The sequence below is a fragment of the Phaethon aethereus genome, assembly GCF_964289735.1.
Source record: "Phaethon aethereus genome assembly, chromosome: 2".
NCBI classification, from domain to species: Eukaryota; Metazoa; Chordata; class Aves; order Phaethontiformes; family Phaethontidae; genus Phaethon; species Phaethon aethereus.
Window position 1 is genome coordinate 42,877,270 of NC_138582.1, and position 21,867 is coordinate 42,899,136.

Here is a 21,867-nt window from a genome sequence, read left to right on the forward strand (position 1 = left end):
TTGTGCACTTGAAGCCCATATTGGCTAATCAAATCCCTTCTTTCTTAATTCCTCATTTTACAAATAATAGAAGTCCTTTTCTAAGACTGTCTGATGCTTTACTGGACAAGTGCCCACTCAAATCTGTGAGAGCAGTAATTGCCCCTGAAATACTAATGTGACCTATGCATCATATGCACCTCTTGGTATATTTGACAGTGAAGTGACATAACAAAGCCAAAATATTTGGCATCACCTATTCCATTAGCATCAGCAATACTTACAAATTTGTATTTCAGACCCAGCTTTAGGAAGAGCTGAAAGTGCTGTATGCTGGAGAATAGCATTTAATGGGTTCATTTATCAAGATTCCTAGTAACTGATACTATTGATGTGTTTTACACTGACATTGGACAATTTGGCTTCAGATCACATATGATATAAAGCATCCTAAGTAACAGCAAAATACTTGGTTTGAAACTGAAGTGGTGTGCTTTTCACTGGACCAGGAGGTAGTGAAACATATAGAAAGCTGATTGATAGCTTGAGACAGCTGGAACAGTCCCTTTTGATCATTTTTCAGATGCTCTTCTCAGAGATAAAGAGGTTTCTCTGGCCAGAAACTATACAATTCCTCTTAACCTAATTTGGTATTTCAAGTATTAAATGGTACTAAGTATCTGATATCTCTACAATTTTATTAGTATGGGCCATGCATTCACCACTTACGTGTGAGCTCAGAATTACCCAGTAATTAAATTGGTTTGCTAGATCTTTGTTAAAGAGGTGGCAACATCTTTGTAGTCACAAATTAAATACAAGTATGTATCGGTATGCCACTAATAGTGCCACAAAGGCTTTTAGATACCTACTCACCAGGAGGGACTGTTTAACCAATCTGCCCTTAGACACTTCAGGAGCAATTATCCTTGCTCAGACCAGATAGCGCCTGCCAGCTACGTTGTCAGAAGGCAAGGTGTTTTCATGAGGTCATGATGCACTCAGTAAAACTTCCAGTTTCTTAAGAAGGAACAGAGCATACATCTCCTCTCATGTGTAAGGAGCCCAGACACTCAAGAGGAGGGTCCTGACCATGTCACTAATTAGCAAACCTTCTTCTGAATCTCTGAAATTTCAGTGAACCTGCCAGTCTTTGCTCTCACACTCACCAGAGTGTCCTACAAATACAACTGGGAAGAGAGGGCGAAAATGTTTTTCATGTCATCATGAACAGTGTTCAGTGTTTTAAAAATAATACCCCCCAAAATGGCAGATTTTGCACCTGCTTTCAGGCTTTGTCATTTACTATCTATGGATTTTTTATGTCTGTATCTGAATCCCACAAACGTGCCTATAATACATATTGCATGCATGTACATCCACATGCAAGCAGAGCCACACAGATCCACAGAGGCAGAGATTTGCATTCATTTTATCATATTCATTTAATTTTCCTTGGTTTACTGGAGAAAACAAGTTTTTTTGCTAATGGAACTGCAGTTATACTTAGGGAAAATGAAGTTACCTTTCTCATCTTTATTATCACATATAATGAAGCAATTTCAGTAATGCCCGTGTCAGCGGATTGTTGGTGATGGTCCATCCTTCAGAAAGAATACAAATAGACTCCACTGGCCCTGGAGTGCTGAGAGTAACATGAAGCTTACCCTGACTTGTAAACTGAGCAAACATGACATGGAGGTCACAGAATAAGGGCATATATGCATCTTTCAGCCCTTGTTTTGACAAAGTGACTTCTTTCTCCAGAGGGACATTTCTGCCATTTTTTTCCAGCATGTTTCACCTTTCACTAACTATTAATCCCAGTATGACTTACTGCAAATTATGATTCCCACCTATAAGATCATGGGAGTTAATTCTTAAAATTTTTTCATCATTTATTTGAGCACACAGAGTAAGCACTCAGAAGACGTAAGAAAATAAGGGTATGGAAAACAACTAATTGAGTTTAAATCAAATGTAACAAGTTATAAATGTTAAAACACAGAGTATTATTAAAATTCACATTCATTAATGGAAAGCTTTTACTACTAGCAGCTTTAAGAAATCAGGGTAAACCATAATATTTTTGAAAATCTGTGCATTTTCTAATATTCTATGCAGTATTCTTCCAGCTTTAGTGAGATAGTTTCCCTGTGTCTGATGCAGTCTAGCATTTATATAGACATCAGTTTTAAACAGAATTTTCAGAACTTTATGAACTGGATTAACAAAGGGAGTTTTGCTAAAAGTGAAATTATTCAAGATATTCTTATTTTTATGAATGCATGGCTCATGAAACTTGTTTGAAACAGGCGTGGATAGCATCCCAGCACAGAATACTTAAAGGTATTGGCACAGCAACTCTCATATTTATTGAATGCAGTAGAACAACTGTGGATGGGGTTTAGCCTCTTCATCATGTTAGTTAACTGATAAAGCACTATTAGCAGTTATCAACGTGGTAACGGTAATAGTAAAGGACACCGAAATTCTTATCCCCCGTTTGCAGATGGGAAAATGAGACATGTTGAAGATCACTGCAGACTTCTGTTGGAACCCACCCTCCTGAATCTCTTTTTCAACTAGGCCATCAAATTTGAGGACAATAGTAGTGGCTGCTTATGTGAATAAATGTGACAGGCTTGGTTGTCTTTGTTGTGTAGGTCATTAGGTCAGTGATGCCAGTTCCAAGTTTGGAAAAAGAAAAATGTCAGGCTAGACCAGGAAACAGAAGAGCTAACTTCTTTTTTTACCACATTGAAGAGAAAAGTGTAAGGTAAAAGGGATTAATTCTTTTTCTAGTGTCATAAACAAACTCCATTTCAAGGACAATTTGATGGTCCAGATCTGTGTTTTCCCATGGTGTGACCCTTAAACAGACTTCAGGGGGTAGAACAGCAGCATTCTGTAGCTTCTAAGTATTGTCTGGTTTTTGTTTTTCTCAACAGAGCTACAGTGAACCTGTTGATGTTAAAGCCTCCCCGCAACCTCAGATGATGAATTCAAAGCAGTCGGTGTTCCATGGGCCCACCCAGGCTCACTCTGCACTGTACCTCAGTTCCCACTACCACCAACAACCAGGAATGAATCCTCACATCACCGCCATGCATGCCAATATCCCCAGGAACATAGCGCCCAAGCCCAACAACCAAATGCCAGTGACTGTTTCCATAGCAAACATGGCTGTGTCCCCGCCGCCGCCTCTCCAGATCAGCCCCCCTCTGCACCAGCATCTCAACATCCAGCAACACCAGCCGATTTCAATGCAGCAGTCAATTGGAAACCAGCTACCAATGCAGGTCCAGTCTGCTTTACATTCACCTACAATGCAGCAAGTAAGTTTGAGCTTTTCAGTCATCTGGGGAATTTTTTGGGAGGAAGCGTGAAGTCATCCAGAAGTTGACATAGTGAGGGAGATTTAGAGCTATGTTTAGCTTTAATTTTGCAGAGTTCCAAAACCATGGTAGTGTAGTCTCAGGGATTAGTCTTTCAAAGGCAAGAACAAATGAATGAGTTTACCTAGATGATGGAAAACTTCAGTAGAACTATTTGTGCTAGCAACAATGTTCCTCACATTATTTTGAACATTTGCTCTGTCTCCCCGCCAAATTCAGGACGCATCCTTTAAACAGAAGTGTGTCCATAGATCCATCTGCAAATCTGGGAGTATCCTGAAATATAAGTGAAATGTTAAGTCTTCGGGGGACATATTTTAGAAACAAAAGGCAGGCATGTCTAGAAAAAGACATGATTGTAGCTTGTGCTGTTATCCTGGTGCTGATTGACTGTGATGTGGAACAGTCAGAGGGAACATGAAGAAACACAGGTTGTGTTAAACACGCTAGATTAAATGAATATGAGTATATTAGTTTATGCTGCATTTTTAACCTCATTTTACTAGCTAGACATACCTTTTTTTAACTTATTATGGAAATAAGTGGGCTGTCACCAGCATCCTAGTATGGTGGGGTTTTTTTTATAATCTCAATGTTTTACATCATTGATTCTCCATGCATTTCCTATGAGTTCTGAATGAATGCAGGCCAACCACAGTATTGTGATTTTTGGGCCCAGGCCTATGGAGGGTTAGAGCAGATTAACTCTGCTGATATCATGAGACAAAATTTCCTTTTGTATTGGATGAGGTCTGATTATCAATAATAAGATCTTGCTTTACAAAGATGCATTAGAATCAAGGTTTTTTTTGGATGGAGTTGCAAGAATCTACAAAATTTGTATACACAAAACTTGTCAGTTCTGGCTGATAATACATAGTCATGAACTTGCTGCATGTCTTGAATATATCTATAAATTCACTTTGCTAACAAGGCATTTGCATTTGCTTTCCAAGCCAGAAACATTTCATCTCAAGATTGGTCTTTAGAGATGGGAATACCTGAACACAAAACATAGCTTCTATCTGGGAGAACAATTTAACAGGGAAAGAAATTTTCCAAAACAGGACAAAAAAACAGAGTTGAAAGCAATATGGACTGACAAATTTAGTTGTTCAGAAGGTAAACCAAGGTATGCTCAGGATGATCTGGATTTTTTAGAGACTTTGATCTTAATCTCAAGAGTGATTTGGAGTAATCAGACAGGAAGGAAAATTTGTAAAGTGTTTGCAGCTTTTTCCTAGTCCAGTTTATTTTTCATGATCAGAGTAAACAGACTCAACAGACTTATGACCACACCAATGTTGCGTCTTTTACTGTCGTGTATTCCTGAATGTTTTCTATTAGTTAGAAACCCAGTGTCCTGGTGTGAGTGTCCGGGGAGAACCCCTGCTCAAATGTCAGAGAAACTCAGGAGTTAACCCCAAGCCTGGGCAGCTAGAATTAGCTAGGGGAGGTCCTAGACAGGTGGGCCAGGAGGGTCTGTCTGGAGATACGAAGCCTGATGCAATCTTGGTCAAACCTGAAGGCTCAGAGCAATGAGAGACAAAGCAATGGACAGAGACTCAATGCAATAGCCTGGTTCATTTACCAAACATGAAAAATTACATCTGTGACAGCAGCCTGTTGAAACTACAGTTCTATTTCATCAAGTTTTTAGTGCAAAGTGATTCAGTCTTCCAAGTCCAGATTGTTTGCCAAGTTCAGTGTCATTTGTATATGTGCAACACAGAGCTACAGAAGATCAAACCCCTTATGTCTTTTCCAGAATCATTGATAGGCACATTTTACTGAACAAATTTGAAAATTTGGCTTTATTTATTGAATTAATAGCACAGTAGGGGCTAGCAAAATATGTAATGCAGATGTTACATATGTATACATACATCATCATTATTGCATGAATCCAAATACTTAGGTGTTATGCCAAACCATTACATACTACAAAAAAGTTAAGATAATATGAATCTTCCAATGTTTTATTTTACCAAGCTGTAGAATATGGTGTGCATATCAGTGGCTTGAGAGTACTTTCATTCATCTATGGGATGTGTGGCACGCAACTGTATTATTTCTAGCTTGAGAGAAAACATAGGGCAGTAAGTTGTAGAAAACAGGTGTCTAGAAGTCAGCATGTAAACCTGTACCATGATGAGTCTTTTGCTTTACTAAGTACACGTACAGTAAAGTAAAAAATGTGGTACCTCTGTGTTCCTGCTCTCCATTATTAAAGTCATGAAAGGTTAGCTATAATACTTTTTACCAACTCCTTTTCCTTAGAAAGAAAGGCTGATGCTTATAATGAAGATGGTGAGAGATTTCTGAGCTTCAGTCAAGGTGACAGATGCTTATTACCTGTTGAAATGCTACACTGCCAATCTTAACTACATTTCTCTTTAAGCACATCTACAAACCAGTTTATATTTCTTATGCTCCTACTTTTGTTTCAAAGTAATGCAATTTTTGACCTCTGGAAAATCTATGTAGTTTCACTTTAGAATATTTGTAATATGCATTTTTTAATTCTTTTTTTAGCACACAACAGTTTACATGGTTTGTGAATTGAGTTTAAATATAGAATCCATTTACTTTAAAGAGTGATGATGGCAAAGACAAAGCAAAAAAATGTATTAAATTTTAGGGCAACAGGTCTACTAACAACACCATGATTTGCCATGCCAAAGTAGAAGAGTAGTAACCTGTCTAGTGTCTTCAGTATGGCTCTTTCTAGTCATACTCAAGAAATGTTAGAAAACACTATCCCCAGGATTTCATACTGCATTAAGATCTTTTCCGACCTTAATGATTCTATTATTCTATGATTAGAGCACTGAGGACAGGTTGGCCACCAGGAGCCATATAGCAAGAAGTTAAGAAATTATAACCTGAAAGTAAAGCTCTCCTGACTCAGTTGTCAAGGGACTCCGCTCTCCCCTCTGCTCGAAATTGAGCAAACACTCTGCTCATCATAGAGCATGTTAAGGAGGAAAAGACATAGAGGGGGGGAAAAGCATGATGGCAGCAGCACTGAGTCAACAGCAATGAGGACAAAGAAGAAACATAACACTACCCTGTATGTCCAGCCCGTGGTGAGGAGGAAAGGAGTACTCTGGATGTGAGGTTCAGTCCCCAGCAGCATGGCATAGACCACTCCACCTCATAAAAAGACAGCCAAGAAGAATGGGAGACTATGTAGCCTGATAAAGCAGAAGCACTAGTTGCATTTAATTTAACCTTTTTTCAGTTCCTCTTCCCTCAGCTGTTTGATTTCCTCCATGCTAAAGGTGTGGCCACCATAAGCCTTTTCCAAAGACTCCAGCAGGCATCCAATTTATGTAAGCAGCAAGAATAGAGACTACTTAACATCCTGCTCCCTCCAGCATGATTTGCTGCAAGAGACATTTTTCTTTTCGGAAACCTCACCGCTGCTCATACCAAACTTTAAGAAGAAATTAAGTAAATTTTCTCATGTCACACTGCAGTGTGAAGCTTAATAGGCAAGAGAGGGGTAAGTCTGTCAATAGCTTCCTAGCAGTCTTCTACCACAGGCGTTCGCAGACTCACTTGGCTGGACACCACCATTGCAGACAGACAGCTGTGCTGTAGACGTGTTGGAAGCAGCAGCACAGCTCCCACTGATGGTGGGTTCTCTTTTTGTTTTTTTCTTTTTTCCCCATCATCCAGCTTTGAAATAGTTTGTAGCTTACTAGCGTGATGCTCAACGGTGGCAGGCTCTGAGAATCCCTGCTCTCTACAGATTCCCTGCTTTAACACTGTGGGACGTTTGGCGACTCTTTTTCTCCAGGAGAGGGAGGATGGTTTCTTATCAAAGACTTTCTTGTAGTATATCCAAAGGACTGCCAGCTCCAAGAAGAATCAGATAAATATCCAGACCTCAGTCCTGGCAGGCAGGGACACAGTTCTCCAAAACCACTGTGCATGAAATCCACAAACTCTTCTTCTGTGCACAACTTTGAGGAGGGACAGATAAGAAGTGCTGAGAGGGGAGAGGGTTCTGCCCCCACTACTGCCAGGACAATGAGCTGATCTTCATCAGCTCCGTAGGGAACAGCATGTCCTCCTCCACTTCCAGCAGTCCTTGCCGGCACGTGTGCAGCTGCCAAACCAAGAGAGACTGCCAGCTGGAGAAAGGCAATCTCCTCCAGGAGTCCACAAAAACTACAGAACATCAAGATCAGAAGTGTTGGTAGCCAAAAATCCTCAGTGACTGCACAATTTCTATTATTTTTAAAATCAATTAATTCTGTGGGGTATGCAGCTGATGTAATGCATGCAAATTGTTTTGTTTTGAAATACACAAGGCAAAGTAAAATTTAGGTATTAGCATTTTGGTCATACTCCTAGCATTAGTAAATATTTTTAAATTTCTTTTAAACATTCTTCTCTATTTTGAGTTTTCTAAATATTTTTTGTAATTTCCACAAAGTAGGCTATTTTGTCTCTTTTCCTTTTGATTCCAAAACAGTTAATGAATAAATTAAATAATGGGCACTACTGTAGACCTTTGGGGTGCTTGTTTACACTGTTAATCCTTTACACTGTAAAAAATCACCATTTAGTTCTATTCGCATACTTAGATTTAAATTAGATCCCGATTTTTATTATATTTAACTTCTAATTCTGAAATATACTATATTTTTCTTAAATATTATTAACAGGAGCCATGTTAAAGTTTTACTCTGTTAAAGTCTAAATCCACTGTGTAGCAGTTTTTCTTTCATGCACTTTTGACACACTGGAAGTATCACAGTAGATTAGAGGAGTGTGATTTTTCTTTCATTAAATGCTCATGTGAGCATCTTATCACTGTATTATTTTTTAACTGATACAGAGTCGCTTCTCTCCAGTTTGATTCTTAGGTTTGACATGATGTTTAATTTTTACTTGGTTGGGATCAGGTGATCTGAATCTTAACCCTTGTCATTCAAATCAGCACGATTTCTCCAAAGTTCAGGCAAAAACAGCATCTGAAGCTTGCTCTTGCAAAGTTGCTCTTTCCTTTCTCTACTCACACAGACATTTATGCTTCTTTCTGAGCATACCCTGCTCTCCAGCCTGTTGTACTATGCTATTTTGTGTGGAGAGTGATGAGACCAGGGATCCACTCCCTCCCAAATATGCCCAGTCCTTGTTAAGGAACCCTTTTAAGTAGCCCTACTGGAAGCATCTCCTTCCCTGCTCAAAATCCTTCACCCAAGCATTGGGTACGATGGCGAGTCCCATTACAATCTGTGTCCCACTTTAGTTCACAGGTAGAGCAAGCAAAACTAGATTCTTAATGTCTCGTAACCATGGCTGCAATTGTATGCATAACAAAGAAGCAGAAGATTAATGTATGTCACATTTTATTTTTTATTTTTTTTAATAATAACTCATTTCAGTCTACTTTTAGGTATTTCTTTTGCTTTAGAAAATAAATGTATACAGCAAGATGATTCCACAGCCTGCCAAAAATAATAGCCTCATTTTTTCTGGTATATATTATATACAGTAAATTCAGGGACCTGCTGTATTTGTCCAGATTTCTTCCTCTTTTTTGTTAAGCTTTGTCTTCGAATGAGGTCAAGAGAAAAAAAAAATCATTAATATCTGTCAACTTCCTTTATAACCTTAAGGAAAAATCTTTGTATGATATCACACAGACAGATTTTCAATTTCCTTGTGTAATAAACAGATGCTTTAGGATTTGGATGTAATTTAAAGGTTTAAAATATCACATTGAGATTGATGAATAAATCAGTTGTGAAGACAAAAACATTGATGCCTGTTGAAAATACCTCTCCAGACAGGCAGGAAATGAAATTAGTTCCCAGTAAAGTGTGGAGATGAGGATCACTGTTTAGTTCTGCTGCAGGCTTTTTAGGACTTGCTACAGTGGCACAACGAAACTGCTAGGGCTACAGAAATCTAATTAAAGAGCAAATGTCCCTCCTGACATCGAATTAATCTTTATCAAGTTCCCTGTTTTTATTTCAATCTGAAACAAGAAAATGAAATTTAAAATTCGAGGCATGTTGCAAAACAGTTGGTGATTTTCTCTTGAGCATTACAATGCAAAAACATTCAGCATTGTTTAATTAGACCTCGAAGCACTCATTTTCTGAGCCCTTTTTATTTCGTCATTGTTTGTTAAGGGCTTACATAAATAATACACAAATATGTACTACAAGCCTGGTACAAGGCTGTCTCCCTCTGTTGTACAGATCTATATTTCCAGAGCTTTTTCTGTTGATGAAAAAGCTGAAGTAATTATTGTTTACATCACCATACTTTATCAGTCCTTCGTATTGCGTTCAGGTTTCTTTAATTACTTTGCCTTAACAAGCATGCTTTCCAACGCCCACATTGCTGGTATTCTGGTAGCTCTCAACCCCGGTGGGACTGCTGAGCTGCAGCAGCTCAGCTGCTTCTGGAGCTGGAGCCGGAGCCTGGCTCAGATACCTGTGTACGTTAAAATTTATCGCGTGAGCATGTCCTAAGAAACAGGCCCCAGTCCCAGGCAGTTATAAACTAAACAGACTTGACAGGCGCAAGATGAAAGTGTTGTTACCCCTCATTTTGCAGATAGGAGAATTAAGTTTGGATGAGTGGTTCCAACCTTAACATGAGAGGTATCAATTCAGTCAGATTGATATCGAGTTCATAGCAAATTCTTATTTGATTTAATTCATATCATTCATAGCATTCCATTCATATCGAATTGATGCACGCATGCTTCGCTGGAAAAGAGCCAAAGAAATTTGGCTGTGGTCACACAGAAAACCTAAGAAAATATGACAGTAAGTCCCCACCCAGTTCCAAGCTGGCATTTGAAACCACAGGACCACCCTCTGACATCTAAGCTATTAATTTGGCCTAAGTCCAGAAGAAATGGAACGGGTATTGCACAGATGGCTTCTTCCTCTGATGTGGGGGAACCGTCTCTTCTACCTGCATGAGTACTTGAACCTCTGTGCCTGCTCACTTGCATGGTTCACAACAGCACTGCTGGAGCTACTGGCCCCATACAGTGTTTTCTTGTAGGTATGATTGTTTCATGAAGACTGGTAAGAGATCGCTCAGGGCTTTTGCTACCAAAGGCAAACCCGAGTGCCTGAGGGTAGGATGTGTTTCTGTGGTTAGTTTCCTCTTACAGCTAAATTAGAAAGGCCTTACGGGTGATGTTTTGAATAAAAATGATGGTGATACACAAAACCAATTTTTCTGCCTTCAAATTACAGGAATTTGTAATTTGACTCCAATTGACGAATTTGACTCCAGTTAAAGTCATTGGGAAGCCTGCTCAATTACAGTTTTCTTCAGATTCTTTGCAGGCATGGGGGTTGTTTATGCAGCCTAATGTGAAAGCTGAGAGCCTGGTGAAACGGCTGTGTGCAGAGCATGGGGGTTACAGTCACCGTGGGTGTGTTTTATTTTACCTTAGTAGCAGGGCAGTATCTGTTACATGACAACTAGATGCGGAATTCAGCTCGTGAACTTGCCCACTACTAATGGTCTGTTTCTTGGAGTCACCAGGGAAAAAGTGAGGCTTCAGAGAACATTTAAGGTACTGAAGTGTGACTTGGGATATTTGCCATATGGAAGAGATTATTATGGAAGAAAGTTGCACTCATTCATAGCCTAGGCAAAAATCCGTGGTCAGGAAGAGTGGAGTGAGGTGATGGTGTACACAAGAGGCACGGCAGGGCAGAACACCTGCGGGACCTCTGCGGAAGAGCCGGAGTATAATGCACCAAGAAAGAGGGATGTGAAGAAAGAAGTGGCATGTTATATTTCACGGAAGCTCATTTCTGGGAATGAAGTGGGCCAGGCGAAAAATGAGACTACTCATTTATCTTGACTGAAGGTAGCATGGGTGAGTTGTTAAACCTGCAGGAAAAAAAACAGCTCTTCCCAAAATTCCTGTCTTAATGAAGGCTGTGTATATGAAGCGATCACACATAATCCACTAGAATTTAAAACTAAAAGTTATGTGCTTTAATCCTTTCTATTCTGTATGTGGACTTTGGCCAGGAGGAGTGGATTTTCAAACTAGGTATCTTGGTTCAAGTTCAGTTTCTGATTTAGTGGGTACACATCCAGTTAACTTGAGTGGGAATTGTATGCCCTTGCCCCAGGAAGGAGTTTGGTCCGCTTTTTTTAGCAGACATCGATTGCTTTTGTACAGCACTCCCATACTTTTACCCAATGTAGTTCTTCTAACTTTACAGGAACTCGATGTACATTTATACAGGGTGAACCAGATACGCAAGCCTTGAAATTTCACTTGTTCTCTGGTTTTGAAACACCGCTTTTAAACATCCTCGTGTATCAAAAGAGCTAAAAATTATTATGACTTTTCATATGACAGATATTTCAGGGAGCAGCTTAGATGTCTCTTTGTAACTTCCACTTTTTTTTCTCATACTCTTCGTTTCAAAAAGCAAGTTATTCTGTGCTACTTCCACTACATTAGTCTAACAACTGTTAAAAAGCTTTGGCTGAATTTCTGTTTAGTTGAGAGAGAAGTACAAATAAAAGAAGCAGCAGATGGTCCCTTTGTGACTGAATGAAGAAAAAGGGTTTTGAGAACAATATGTGAATAGGTGTAGTCTAATAAAACAGTCAGCCACCTGCTGCCTACATCCTTCAAAAAGATTCTGTTGCATATTCTGGGAATTAACGACTAGTGTGTATCCTTACATTTAATCTAAATGGAAGCTCTAAGGAGCAAAGAGACCTTTTTGCCCCAGTGCTGATTGAGTTGTTCTCTTCGTTTTGAATTGTTTCTGCTCTGTCCCTTTTGGTTCCATCCTGTGACTGTTTAATAGCTAACAAAAATTTGGCAGTGTTTCATTTCTCAAACCAAAGAAAGATTTTAAAACTTAGAAAGCACCTACACATTTTTTCCTATTTTAAGTTTGATAACCTATAAAAGAAGTATGTTACTATTTTGCAGTTTGTTTTGTGGGGGTTTTTTTAATGCACCCAACCTGTTGCTTGGTTTCTGTATATTGTAATGTACTTGCTTTCTCCTCTAGGGATTTACTCTTCAGCCAGATTATCAGAATATCATCAATCCAACATCGACAGCTGCACAAGTTGTTACCCAAGCAATGGAGTATGTTCGTTCAGGGTGCAGAAATCCTCCAGCACAGACTGTGGACTGGAATAATGACTACTGCAGTAATGGGTAAGCAGCCAGTGAATGCCACCTTGTGTTGAGCAACATTCATGACAGAAGTATCTGACAGAGAATTTGGAAACAGCTTTGTTGCCTGTTTCTCTACAGTATTTCAGAAGTGCATCTGTGGTGGCACTGTGTTTATTCAGCAGTCAGACTGTTGTGGGAGGACAAGTTTTCAATACATACATTTATTAGACATTGTTGTCACCTTATCACAGCAAATACACTTTGGTCTTAGAGAACTTCCACTCCTTAGAAAATCAGAACTGAAATCTTAGGGAGAAGGCATAGGAAAGAAGGGTTAAGATCACTACCTCTTACTTGAAAGGCAAATGGCATGAACTATTTTCTCCAAATACTCCATTGCTGAGAGCTTGCTGCCAGTGAAAACAACTAGTTTGGGTCATGAAAACCCACATCAGTGAGATACAGGGGTGATGCATGGGTTACAAGATATGTGGAATGGAATGGCATGAAGATCACATAACTTTAACCAGAAACAAAACACCATACCTGCAGGAGTTCTGTGCCCCTACCACAAGGTTAGTAGCACCTTCAAACCCTCAACTCCTTTGCAGATTGTTTTTTGTGGAGCCATGTTACTGTCCCAGGCACTGCCTGGAAACATTTAAGACTCTGAACATATCTTTTGAATTTTAAATTATAGATGTTGTACCTTGTGAACATGTCCACCAGCCTGACCTCCCCTTGACCTTGGCAAAGGCAAAGGCAGATAAAAACTCTTGGTTGTTGCCAAAGTGTCAAATCCAACTCAGAAAAATGAACACAAAGCAGAACTAAAGACCAGTTTCATCCATTACATTTACTCAAACTGAGAATGTCACTTGCATTATTGTTTTAAAGTGTTTCTGGAACTCAAGCTAGAACTGAACAAAAATTTTTTTCTGCTTACTAGTTCAGAACAACACCTTGACTAAAACCTGCTGACACTAAGGCAGACTTTAACTAGTCTGCACAGCAGCATCACTTTCCTCCATACCTACTGCTGTTGCCACGTGAGTTGCCCACTTGTTCATCAGAACAGTCTCACTTCTCTGCTGTACCACCATAATGCCTTGATCTGTGCTGCAGGCTCTTGTAGAAGCCTACCCAGCCCACAGACTTTTATACTTGCTTAAACTGAGCTCTTAAACTGAGTCTATTGACTGTCCTCTGACAGGCCCTAACTGCCTGTGGCTTTGAGTCCTGGTCTCTTCTGGAAAAAGCAATGTGCAATCATTGCCAGCAGTGCCTTCTTGGTGCCCACTGGGCATAACTTTCCATCAGCAGAAGCTTTCTCTGAATTGACCCTGGTATATACCTTGTGTAGATATACCTTTGTGAATATATGTGCATGGACTTAACCTTTCTTTGCCAGCATTGGTATAAATTGCCAGTGCAGCGTGGCTTGCTCTGTGCTGCTCCTAGACTCCAAACCAAGTAAGCTGTAAAGCTGTAGAACAGAACTGGTGCCTGGGTTTTGGTGAGGAAGTAGGAGATGAGGAGCAAAACCTCTCCCTCAGAAAATCTCTGCAGTGTGAACCAAGCCCCATCAGTGATGATTTTTCTGCTTCAAATGATTTTTTTTTTTCTGACTTCTACAAACTGTTCTGAGTAGCAGTCTGGTAAATGACTCTTTTTTTGCCCTGAACTGGTATGCTTCAGTTGAAGCTGAACCCCAGCAAGAACTGAATGTAAAAGTGTGCTAGACACATTGGTGGAAGGTCTCCCGTAGAGACTTGGTCTAGTTGGCTCTGTCAGAAGCATCTGGTGTTCCCTTGCGCATGCTTACCCGAACCTGTGCCAACCCAACACATTTTGGCTATGCTTGTGCTAGTAAATAAAGTAGGCCAGAGATAGTGACTGGCACCCATGTTCATGTAACTAAGCCCTCCTGCTCTCTAAGGAAAGTGGCCACATCCTATAGGGTGCTTATGGGGTATGATCCCCGGACCTGTGCTAAACCCTCAGCTGTACCTATGTGGTCTGAGAGAGGGCTAGTCAGTGCCACCAACCCACTAGTGCAGGTGATCCCAAACCAGGGCTTAAACCCATCCCAGTCCCGTGTAGCTTAGAGCCAGATGTGGTCTCCGTGTTGCTACATGCCACTATGACAGCAGGATTTTTCTTATTATTACCATGGTAATGCAGCCGTACTTCAGTGATATGCTTGGAATTAATGACATGCGGGGGCGGGGGGAAGAATGGGACTAAAAATTTTACAAATTTTTACAAATCACATTTGTTCTTTTTTTCTTTGAACAGGGGCATGCAGAGGGACAAAGCACTCTACCTTACCTGAAAATCTGAAACACCTCTCCTTTCCACTGAGGAATGCAGGGAAGTCTTTTCATCATGGATTGCTTTATGCAGTCAAGGCAGTTCTGCATTTTATTAGGAAATACAAGTTGCTAAGCACTTAGGACTATTTGAGCTTGTGGGTCACCCACTCTGGAAAAAATAGTCTTGCTTCTTTCTTTTTCTTTTTTTTTTCCCCCCATTTTTTCTCTTTCTTTCTCCTTTCCACCCCTACCCTGAGATCCTTAACGGACATTGCTTTTCTTCTTCCCTGAAGGAAACTTGGACCATTCAGATTTTATGTTGGTTTTGCTGTGAAGTGCTGCGATAGTAACTGCCTTAGCAACTGTAGATGTCTTGGATAAAAGTCCTGGATTTTCCATTGGTTTTTCATAATGGGTGTTTATATGAAACTACTAAAGACTTTTTAAATGGCTTGATGTAGCAGTCATAGCAAGTTTGTAAATAGCATCTATGTTACACTCTCCTAGAGTATAAAATGTGAATGTTTTTGTAGCTAATTGTAATTGAAACTGGCTCATTCCAGTTTATTGATTTCACAATAAGGGTTAAATTGGCAAACATTCATATTTTTACTTCATTTTTAAACAACTGACTAATAGTTATATATTTTCAAAGTATTTGGAGGAAAAAAGTAAAATATTCCCAAATGATATTAATTAAAAATATTGGCTTTGTCTCATGAGATAAACACAAAAAACTAGGAAAAAAACTTATGTTGATAAAGAGCAAACACATTTATTTTGTACTGCCTAAAAATGCTTCTTTTTTTTAAAGAAAATCACTTTATGTGTACTGGTTAGTAAACGTCATTTAAGTCCTTTTATGTATAAAACTGCCAAATGCTTACCTGATATTTTATTAGATGCAGAAACAGATTGGAGACAGCTAAATTATAACCTTTACATATGGCTATGTATTATTGTTTCTTCATACTGTGTCTGTATTTAATCTTTTTTATGGAACCTGTTGCGCCTATTTATGAAATAATAAATATAGGTGTTTGTAAGTAAATTTGTTAGCATTTTAAAGAGATTTCTTTGACGCTTTAACTTTTGCTGGCACAAATTGTTCACAACTGATGTGAATACTTTATTTAGTTTTTTCAGTGACATATATAACACCAAACCTGCTTTACTGGCAGAAGATGAAGGTAACCAATACTTATTTCTTTATTTCTTTGGTTGTTAAGGAAAAAAGAAAGGTATTTTAAGTAATTCCCTTTTTAAAACATTGTAGAAGTAAGTTGCCCAAAACTAAGACTTGAACCAACAAAACTAACTGAATAAAACTGCATAATGCTGCTTCTTGAAACTTCATCAGTTTTGGTTAATTAGTCAAGTGGAATAAAAATATTACCAACAGAAATATTACCAAATATGCTTCAGCCATTTTATTATACATGCAAAAGGTCCTATCGAGTTTCAGGGAGTGTATCACAAATACATCCTAAAGTGAAAGGTAAGTTCAACAGGAAAGAGATTAAAAAAATACAAAAGAAGGTATTTTGTCAATGTTTTGGATCAGGGATAGCTCTGAAAATATATTTCTGGAGGATTTAATCCCAGCTGCGTGTCCAATTAATGGGGAATACCACTGATTTGTGTTTTCTACATGAAATAAGGAAAGCAACTTGGATAAAATACACATTACACAATGCCATTGATTTTTCTTTAAAAAAAAAAAAACAGAAACAGAGGTATGCTTGCTTTGGAATGATTTCAGGCAATGTACAATCGGAATCACTTGGCATGTAATAACTAATAAATAATGCAGATCAGATGTGATTACTCAAATGACTGTAGCTGAGAGCTCTAATTTTCCTGTCTTGAAACTGTATGAGAACTCGTGATTAAATTCACAGTTTATTGTTTGTCTGTTTAGTACTTTAGAAATATACCAGCACTACTAATTACCCAATGTCTTCTATTTATTATATTATAGTAAACTACATTTTCCACTCATATTAATTCTAAAGCGAGAAGGTAATTACTGGGGATGAGAAAAATCAGCTTTGATTTTGACAGGCAGTTTTCCTTTCTCTTTTACGGAAAAGATCTGTGTTATCTCCATTTCTTTTAGAGCAGGTGTGCAGTCACATAAAGTTGTTAATTTCGGTATCCATGCAGAGTTCAAAATACAAGAAAACTTTAATGTAAATAAAAAAAAAATACTTCATGAATAAAATACTTATTCTGTATGAACCTCTGGCTAGTTGGTGTCTCTCAGTCCGTAAGAAGGGAAACCCGTGGTGTGTTTACCGTGCCAGCACCTTACCATTCCAATGGTTTGAGTTTTGTGCCTGGGCTCTGTTCAGATGGGACAGCTATGCTGGAAGAGCAGCAGTTTTGGCCAGGGTTTTACTGAAGCCACTTCCTTCCAAAGGAAAGATCCAACTTCGATGCGTAAATGTCAGTTCTTCGTGTCTGACCTTGGGAAAAAGCAATGGTTGCCGGCCAAGGGCAATCTGCTATTTGTTTTCAGCTGCGTATTGACAGACACAGATTGTCAAAAGATGGAGCCTAGAAAGTTGAGATCCTTTTGTAAGCAGGTGAAAGTCCACTGGAGTTCATGAAGATACGCCCCACCCTTCGCTGAAGCGCTGTGGCTTGGGCACCACAGTAACACATATACCCACGTCACTGGTTGTAAGTCACCACCTGTCATAACGATGATAATGAGAAAGCACACAGGAACAAAACAACCTACACGTTGAAGCAACACAGTAACAGCAAGGAAATATGATAAAGACATCTGTCAAAGTGATAGAAACCAAGGGAAATAATGTCTTCCATTAATTGCAATAATTTTTTTAAATTATTTTTTAAAAGTGGTAGGTAAATTGCAAGGTTGGCGACATACGCGCTCTGCAAGATGTAAATCCCATTTGCTTGCACCGAGGTAAGCAGAGGTTTTGAAAAGGAAAGGCTCTTTCAATTTACTGCTGCTCTCAGCGTGCCCTGTTCTGGTGACACGTGTCCTGGTCTCTCTACCACCAAACTCACAGAGGTTTGAGCAGAAACTCCATCCAGCTGCTGCCTCTGACCCAAAGAAGCTCTTCAAAGGGGTGTAGGATTTTCCCCCCCACATTCATCCACAGGCAGTAAGTGAGATATTCCTGGGGGGCCCCAGCCATTCACAATGAAGCTGAATGTATTCCTGCCCACTTCTCTCTCTCTCACCAAATACCAGTTCCTGATTCCAGTGGCGTCTCTGCCAAATATTCCCTGCGAGGCTCCTCTGTAAACAGGAAACCCTACAATAAAACACCTCATTACTGGAAGGTAAAACGCGCTCTTACCACCTTTCTCAACCCTCTGAGACTTCATCTCAACCTGAACTACCATCTCCCAGACTGTACCTGCCTATTGCTTACCCGATCCTGTAAACACGGCAGATCCATGGAGATCTCTTTCTGTGCTCTAGGGAAAGAGAGTAGGTAAAAATCTTAATTTTGCACACATTATGAGAAGTAGCTGGAGAGTTGTATGTAACCCATACAGGAGATATTCCCCCGAACTCCCTGATAAGTAGGTATAGGTATAGGTATAGGTATAGGTGCAGGTTGGAGAGAGAGAGAGAGATACAGCCATTGCCCTATTCATTATTTATCTGGTGTCTTCAAGTTCTTTTGCATTTAAATAAAATATTATTGTGAGTATAGCAGTGTGCTGGCAGTGCTGCAGGAGGTGCTGAGCACCTCAGAGCACACGAGGTGCTTTGTGTCAGGTCTCAGAGACAGCATTTGCTTTCCTTTGCAGAGTCATGTATTTTATTATTACCCAGCAGCACATTAAATCACAACTCAAATGTAGTTCTTATTCCACTGACAAGAGGACAAGTGAGAACAATGACTTGTAACATTTCAGAGTCTGTCACAGTTACTGCCTAATTAGAGAAACCCACTAGCAAATGTGCATCTGCATGGATCCTGCGACTGTCATCATTTCACATTCTGTTAAGGGCTTGCTGCGATAGACACTTTACAAAGAAATTTCATTCAGGCTAATACCAAGCTGGCAAACATGTAATTGGCTAGAAAATAAAACAGGAGAGGAAAAAAAAGAGAGGAAGGGGAAAAGAAAAGGAAACCTTCCCATTTGAAAAACAAGCTGTGTGCAAAAATCCACATATACTTCGGAGAAGATCCTTACCCTCCGACAATTGTGTGTTTACAACGAGTCTGAGCATAATTGTTCTCATGGGCTGTCAAGGAAAAGATTAATTTGGCAAAGATTAGTATTGACTTGCTGTTTATTAAGGCTTTTAAACAGCTGTATCTGGCAACATTCCTGTAAGTGCCTGTCATGTCTGAAAATCAGGCTCACACCCGGGTGCTTGCCAGCTGTTCCTAAACAATCTTACCACTTTGAGCATCTTTCTCCAGGCCAAACAGCGAGAGCAAAGTATTGCCAAACGAGCCTCTCTCGTCCTGTCACTTTTCAGGGGATCTGAGAGCTCCGATGTCGGTTGGTGGCTCGATGGCTGAGCTGATAGCAGCTGCCGCAGCCGGCGGGGTGGTTAGAGAGGTGCTGCACCAGCCTGTCCCCCGGGGCGAGGGGAGGGTGCTGCTGTTAGCCACCCCACCAACGCAGAAAACCACAGCTTGCAACTGCTGTGGCGCGAAGGGGTTCAAAGCCCCTTAGTGCCTGCGACCGAAGTTTGGTAGGAGGCAGAACTCCAGGGCGAGCGGTTCATCCCCCAAGCTCTGATGGGTAAAGCCAACAGGCTAGGAGGGTGTGTGAAAGTATAGTAGACACCATTAATCTTTATAAAATGAGCCAACATTTTCTTCTGTGATTTTTTTTTTCCCCTAGACTGCTGATAAACAGAAGTCATAAAAGCCATGCACACAAAATACCCCGGGTCAATGGAAACCTGTAAAAGGAGAGATGTCAGCTGTTATTTTTGTAACGTTACTTAAAACATTTCAGCTTGCATTGTAGGCTTTAGTAGCAAGCTCAGAAACAAATAATACCAATGGAAAGAAGGATAAATGGCTGCAGCTAAACGCCAATACAAATAGCCATGTGTTACAATTAAAGTTGATTTGGCCTTTCCAATAGAAGTCTGATTTTCTGGGATTAATCTCAACCTTTTCAAGTTGCATCAGGCTGAAATAAGTTGTCAGAACAGATGGGAATTTTGTTTGCAGAGAACAATTGTAATCCAGTAACCCTTAGAACATCAGCGTTTTCCAGACCGCCAGCCAGCTGAACGGTGAGGATGGGGATGGCAGTTCCTGAGCACACACAGCAGGCAGATCCAGAGGACTCATGGCCATGTCCAGAGGCTGGAAGTTTAGGTCAGAAAATTTCAAACTGGTAACAAAGTACTTTTCCTTTTAACTCTGAAATTACCAAGCAGCCGGGTGGATGCACAACCGCTTGAGAAAAGATGTTAGATAGAGGATGGATACCTTTGTAAAACATGTGTTCTTTAGCTAAGTCAAACAAATAAGTGGGTGATAATCCATGTGCCAGTTTCACAGCAGGCTGGGCACGCATTTTGTAATACAGAAGTCTCTGAAGGCTGCAAGAATCACACATTTCAGATGCTGCTCTAAACTAGCTTTCTAAGAAGTTTTGGCTTACAATCTGCACGGCTCCAGTATTAAAAAAAAAAAAAAAAAAAGGAAGGAAAAGAAAACCTCTAGTGAATATTCAGGCTTCTCGCACCTTGATACCTAGAGTTAAAAACGTCTCAGCTCTGTGCACAGCATATATGCTGACCTTGGTGCTCCCAGATTGCCAAGTTCAGTGGAAGTAAAAAAGTCGAAAGCCTTTCCAATGGGGGGGCGGAGGGGCAGAGGGACTATTCACCTTACCATGCTAACACAGCAACCGTGGCAACATAAGCCCTCTGCAGACACAAAGCCTGCAGGTTGCTTTTGCAATGCCAGCTTTCTTCACAACAAAACACTTGGATCCATGTTTATGCGCTCAGTGCAGTCGTATTGTTAAATACTGAAGATGCAAGAGAGATTTTTCCTGCTGTCTATACAGCATGGCTTAGATAGCAACATGAAGTTCCAGCGTTCATTCAAAAGCATGTCATCACTTGAATAAATAAGGCTATCTGATGCCCTAATTAGTAACTGATATCTGCTTCTGCTCAGAGTTCTGAAATAATGAGCTGAGCCACCCCATTCCTCTGGCATACAAACATGTGTTACACGGTTTTGTTAAAGAGATGAATATGAAGGAAGCTAAGTGATGTGCCCAGGTATGCAGAATAATTTAGAGGAAGAGCAGCTGAGATCTGAGAGTTTTCAAAAATAGTCTTCTGCTTTAGTCATAACTGAAGTTCAACAACTGTGAAGCACTGCTCAGATCCACGAGGACAGCTTTGACTCAGGTGAGATTTTACAAATAATAAACAGAGGGAGGTTTCCAGGTTTTATTTGCCTTTAGTGGCTTCCACTTTTAAGTCATATGTGTACAGCTGAGTGTCATTCTCAAACTTCACTGTAAAACAAATTTTAAAAGATTAAAATAGCAAGAGAGAGATGTCTGAGAAATCTCTGGTCTCATGTTGCTGGAGTTTTGAATTAAAGTTTTAAAGCTCATGAGACTGAAATTTTGACTATACAGTTCACACCTCTCAAACATCTTTACTTCTCTGTCTCTTTTTGCAGAATTTCTCCCTAAAACCAAGAAAAGTCCTTTATCTGTCTGACTTTCTGCATCAGATTTAACAAAGCACCAGACATATACATATATCTGCACGCCGAGGAGACGCATAGGACCCACAAGGAGAGAGTCATGACAGCTGAATGGGACTGTCCTGCATCTGAGTCCCCAGCAGACGTTGCCCTCTGCAAACAGGCTGGAAGGAGTCGCACATGAGGTCCTGACAGGAAGGTCGTGCTTCTGCAGTACATGGGTGATAGGTTTTCAAGGCTGAGTATTTCTAAACTCTCAAGGGAGAATTTTTTGAGAACAATTTGATCAAAAGACAGAAACAGGGTATCCTGTCTTCGTG

The 21,867-nt window shown here is 39.9% G+C and overlaps 1 protein-coding gene across 1 annotated transcript in view; it reads left to right on the forward strand.

Annotated features, from left to right (window-relative positions):
- TOX (thymocyte selection associated high mobility group box) overlaps positions 1 to 15,578 on the forward strand; it is a gene marked incomplete at its 5' end in the record, with an annotated part of 221,129 nt that extends 205,551 nt beyond the window's left edge. Inside the window, 3 exons of the mRNA XM_082014844.1 lie at positions 2,931 to 3,317; positions 12,419 to 12,570; positions 14,830 to 15,578. Coding sequence (XP_081870970.1) covers positions 2,931 to 3,317; positions 12,419 to 12,570; positions 14,830 to 14,866 — 576 coding nt within the window. The 3' untranslated portion in view covers positions 14,867 to 15,578. The remainder of the gene's footprint in view (positions 1 to 2,930; positions 3,318 to 12,418; positions 12,571 to 14,829) is intronic.
- Positions 15,579 to 21,867: the final 6,289 nt, after the last annotated feature.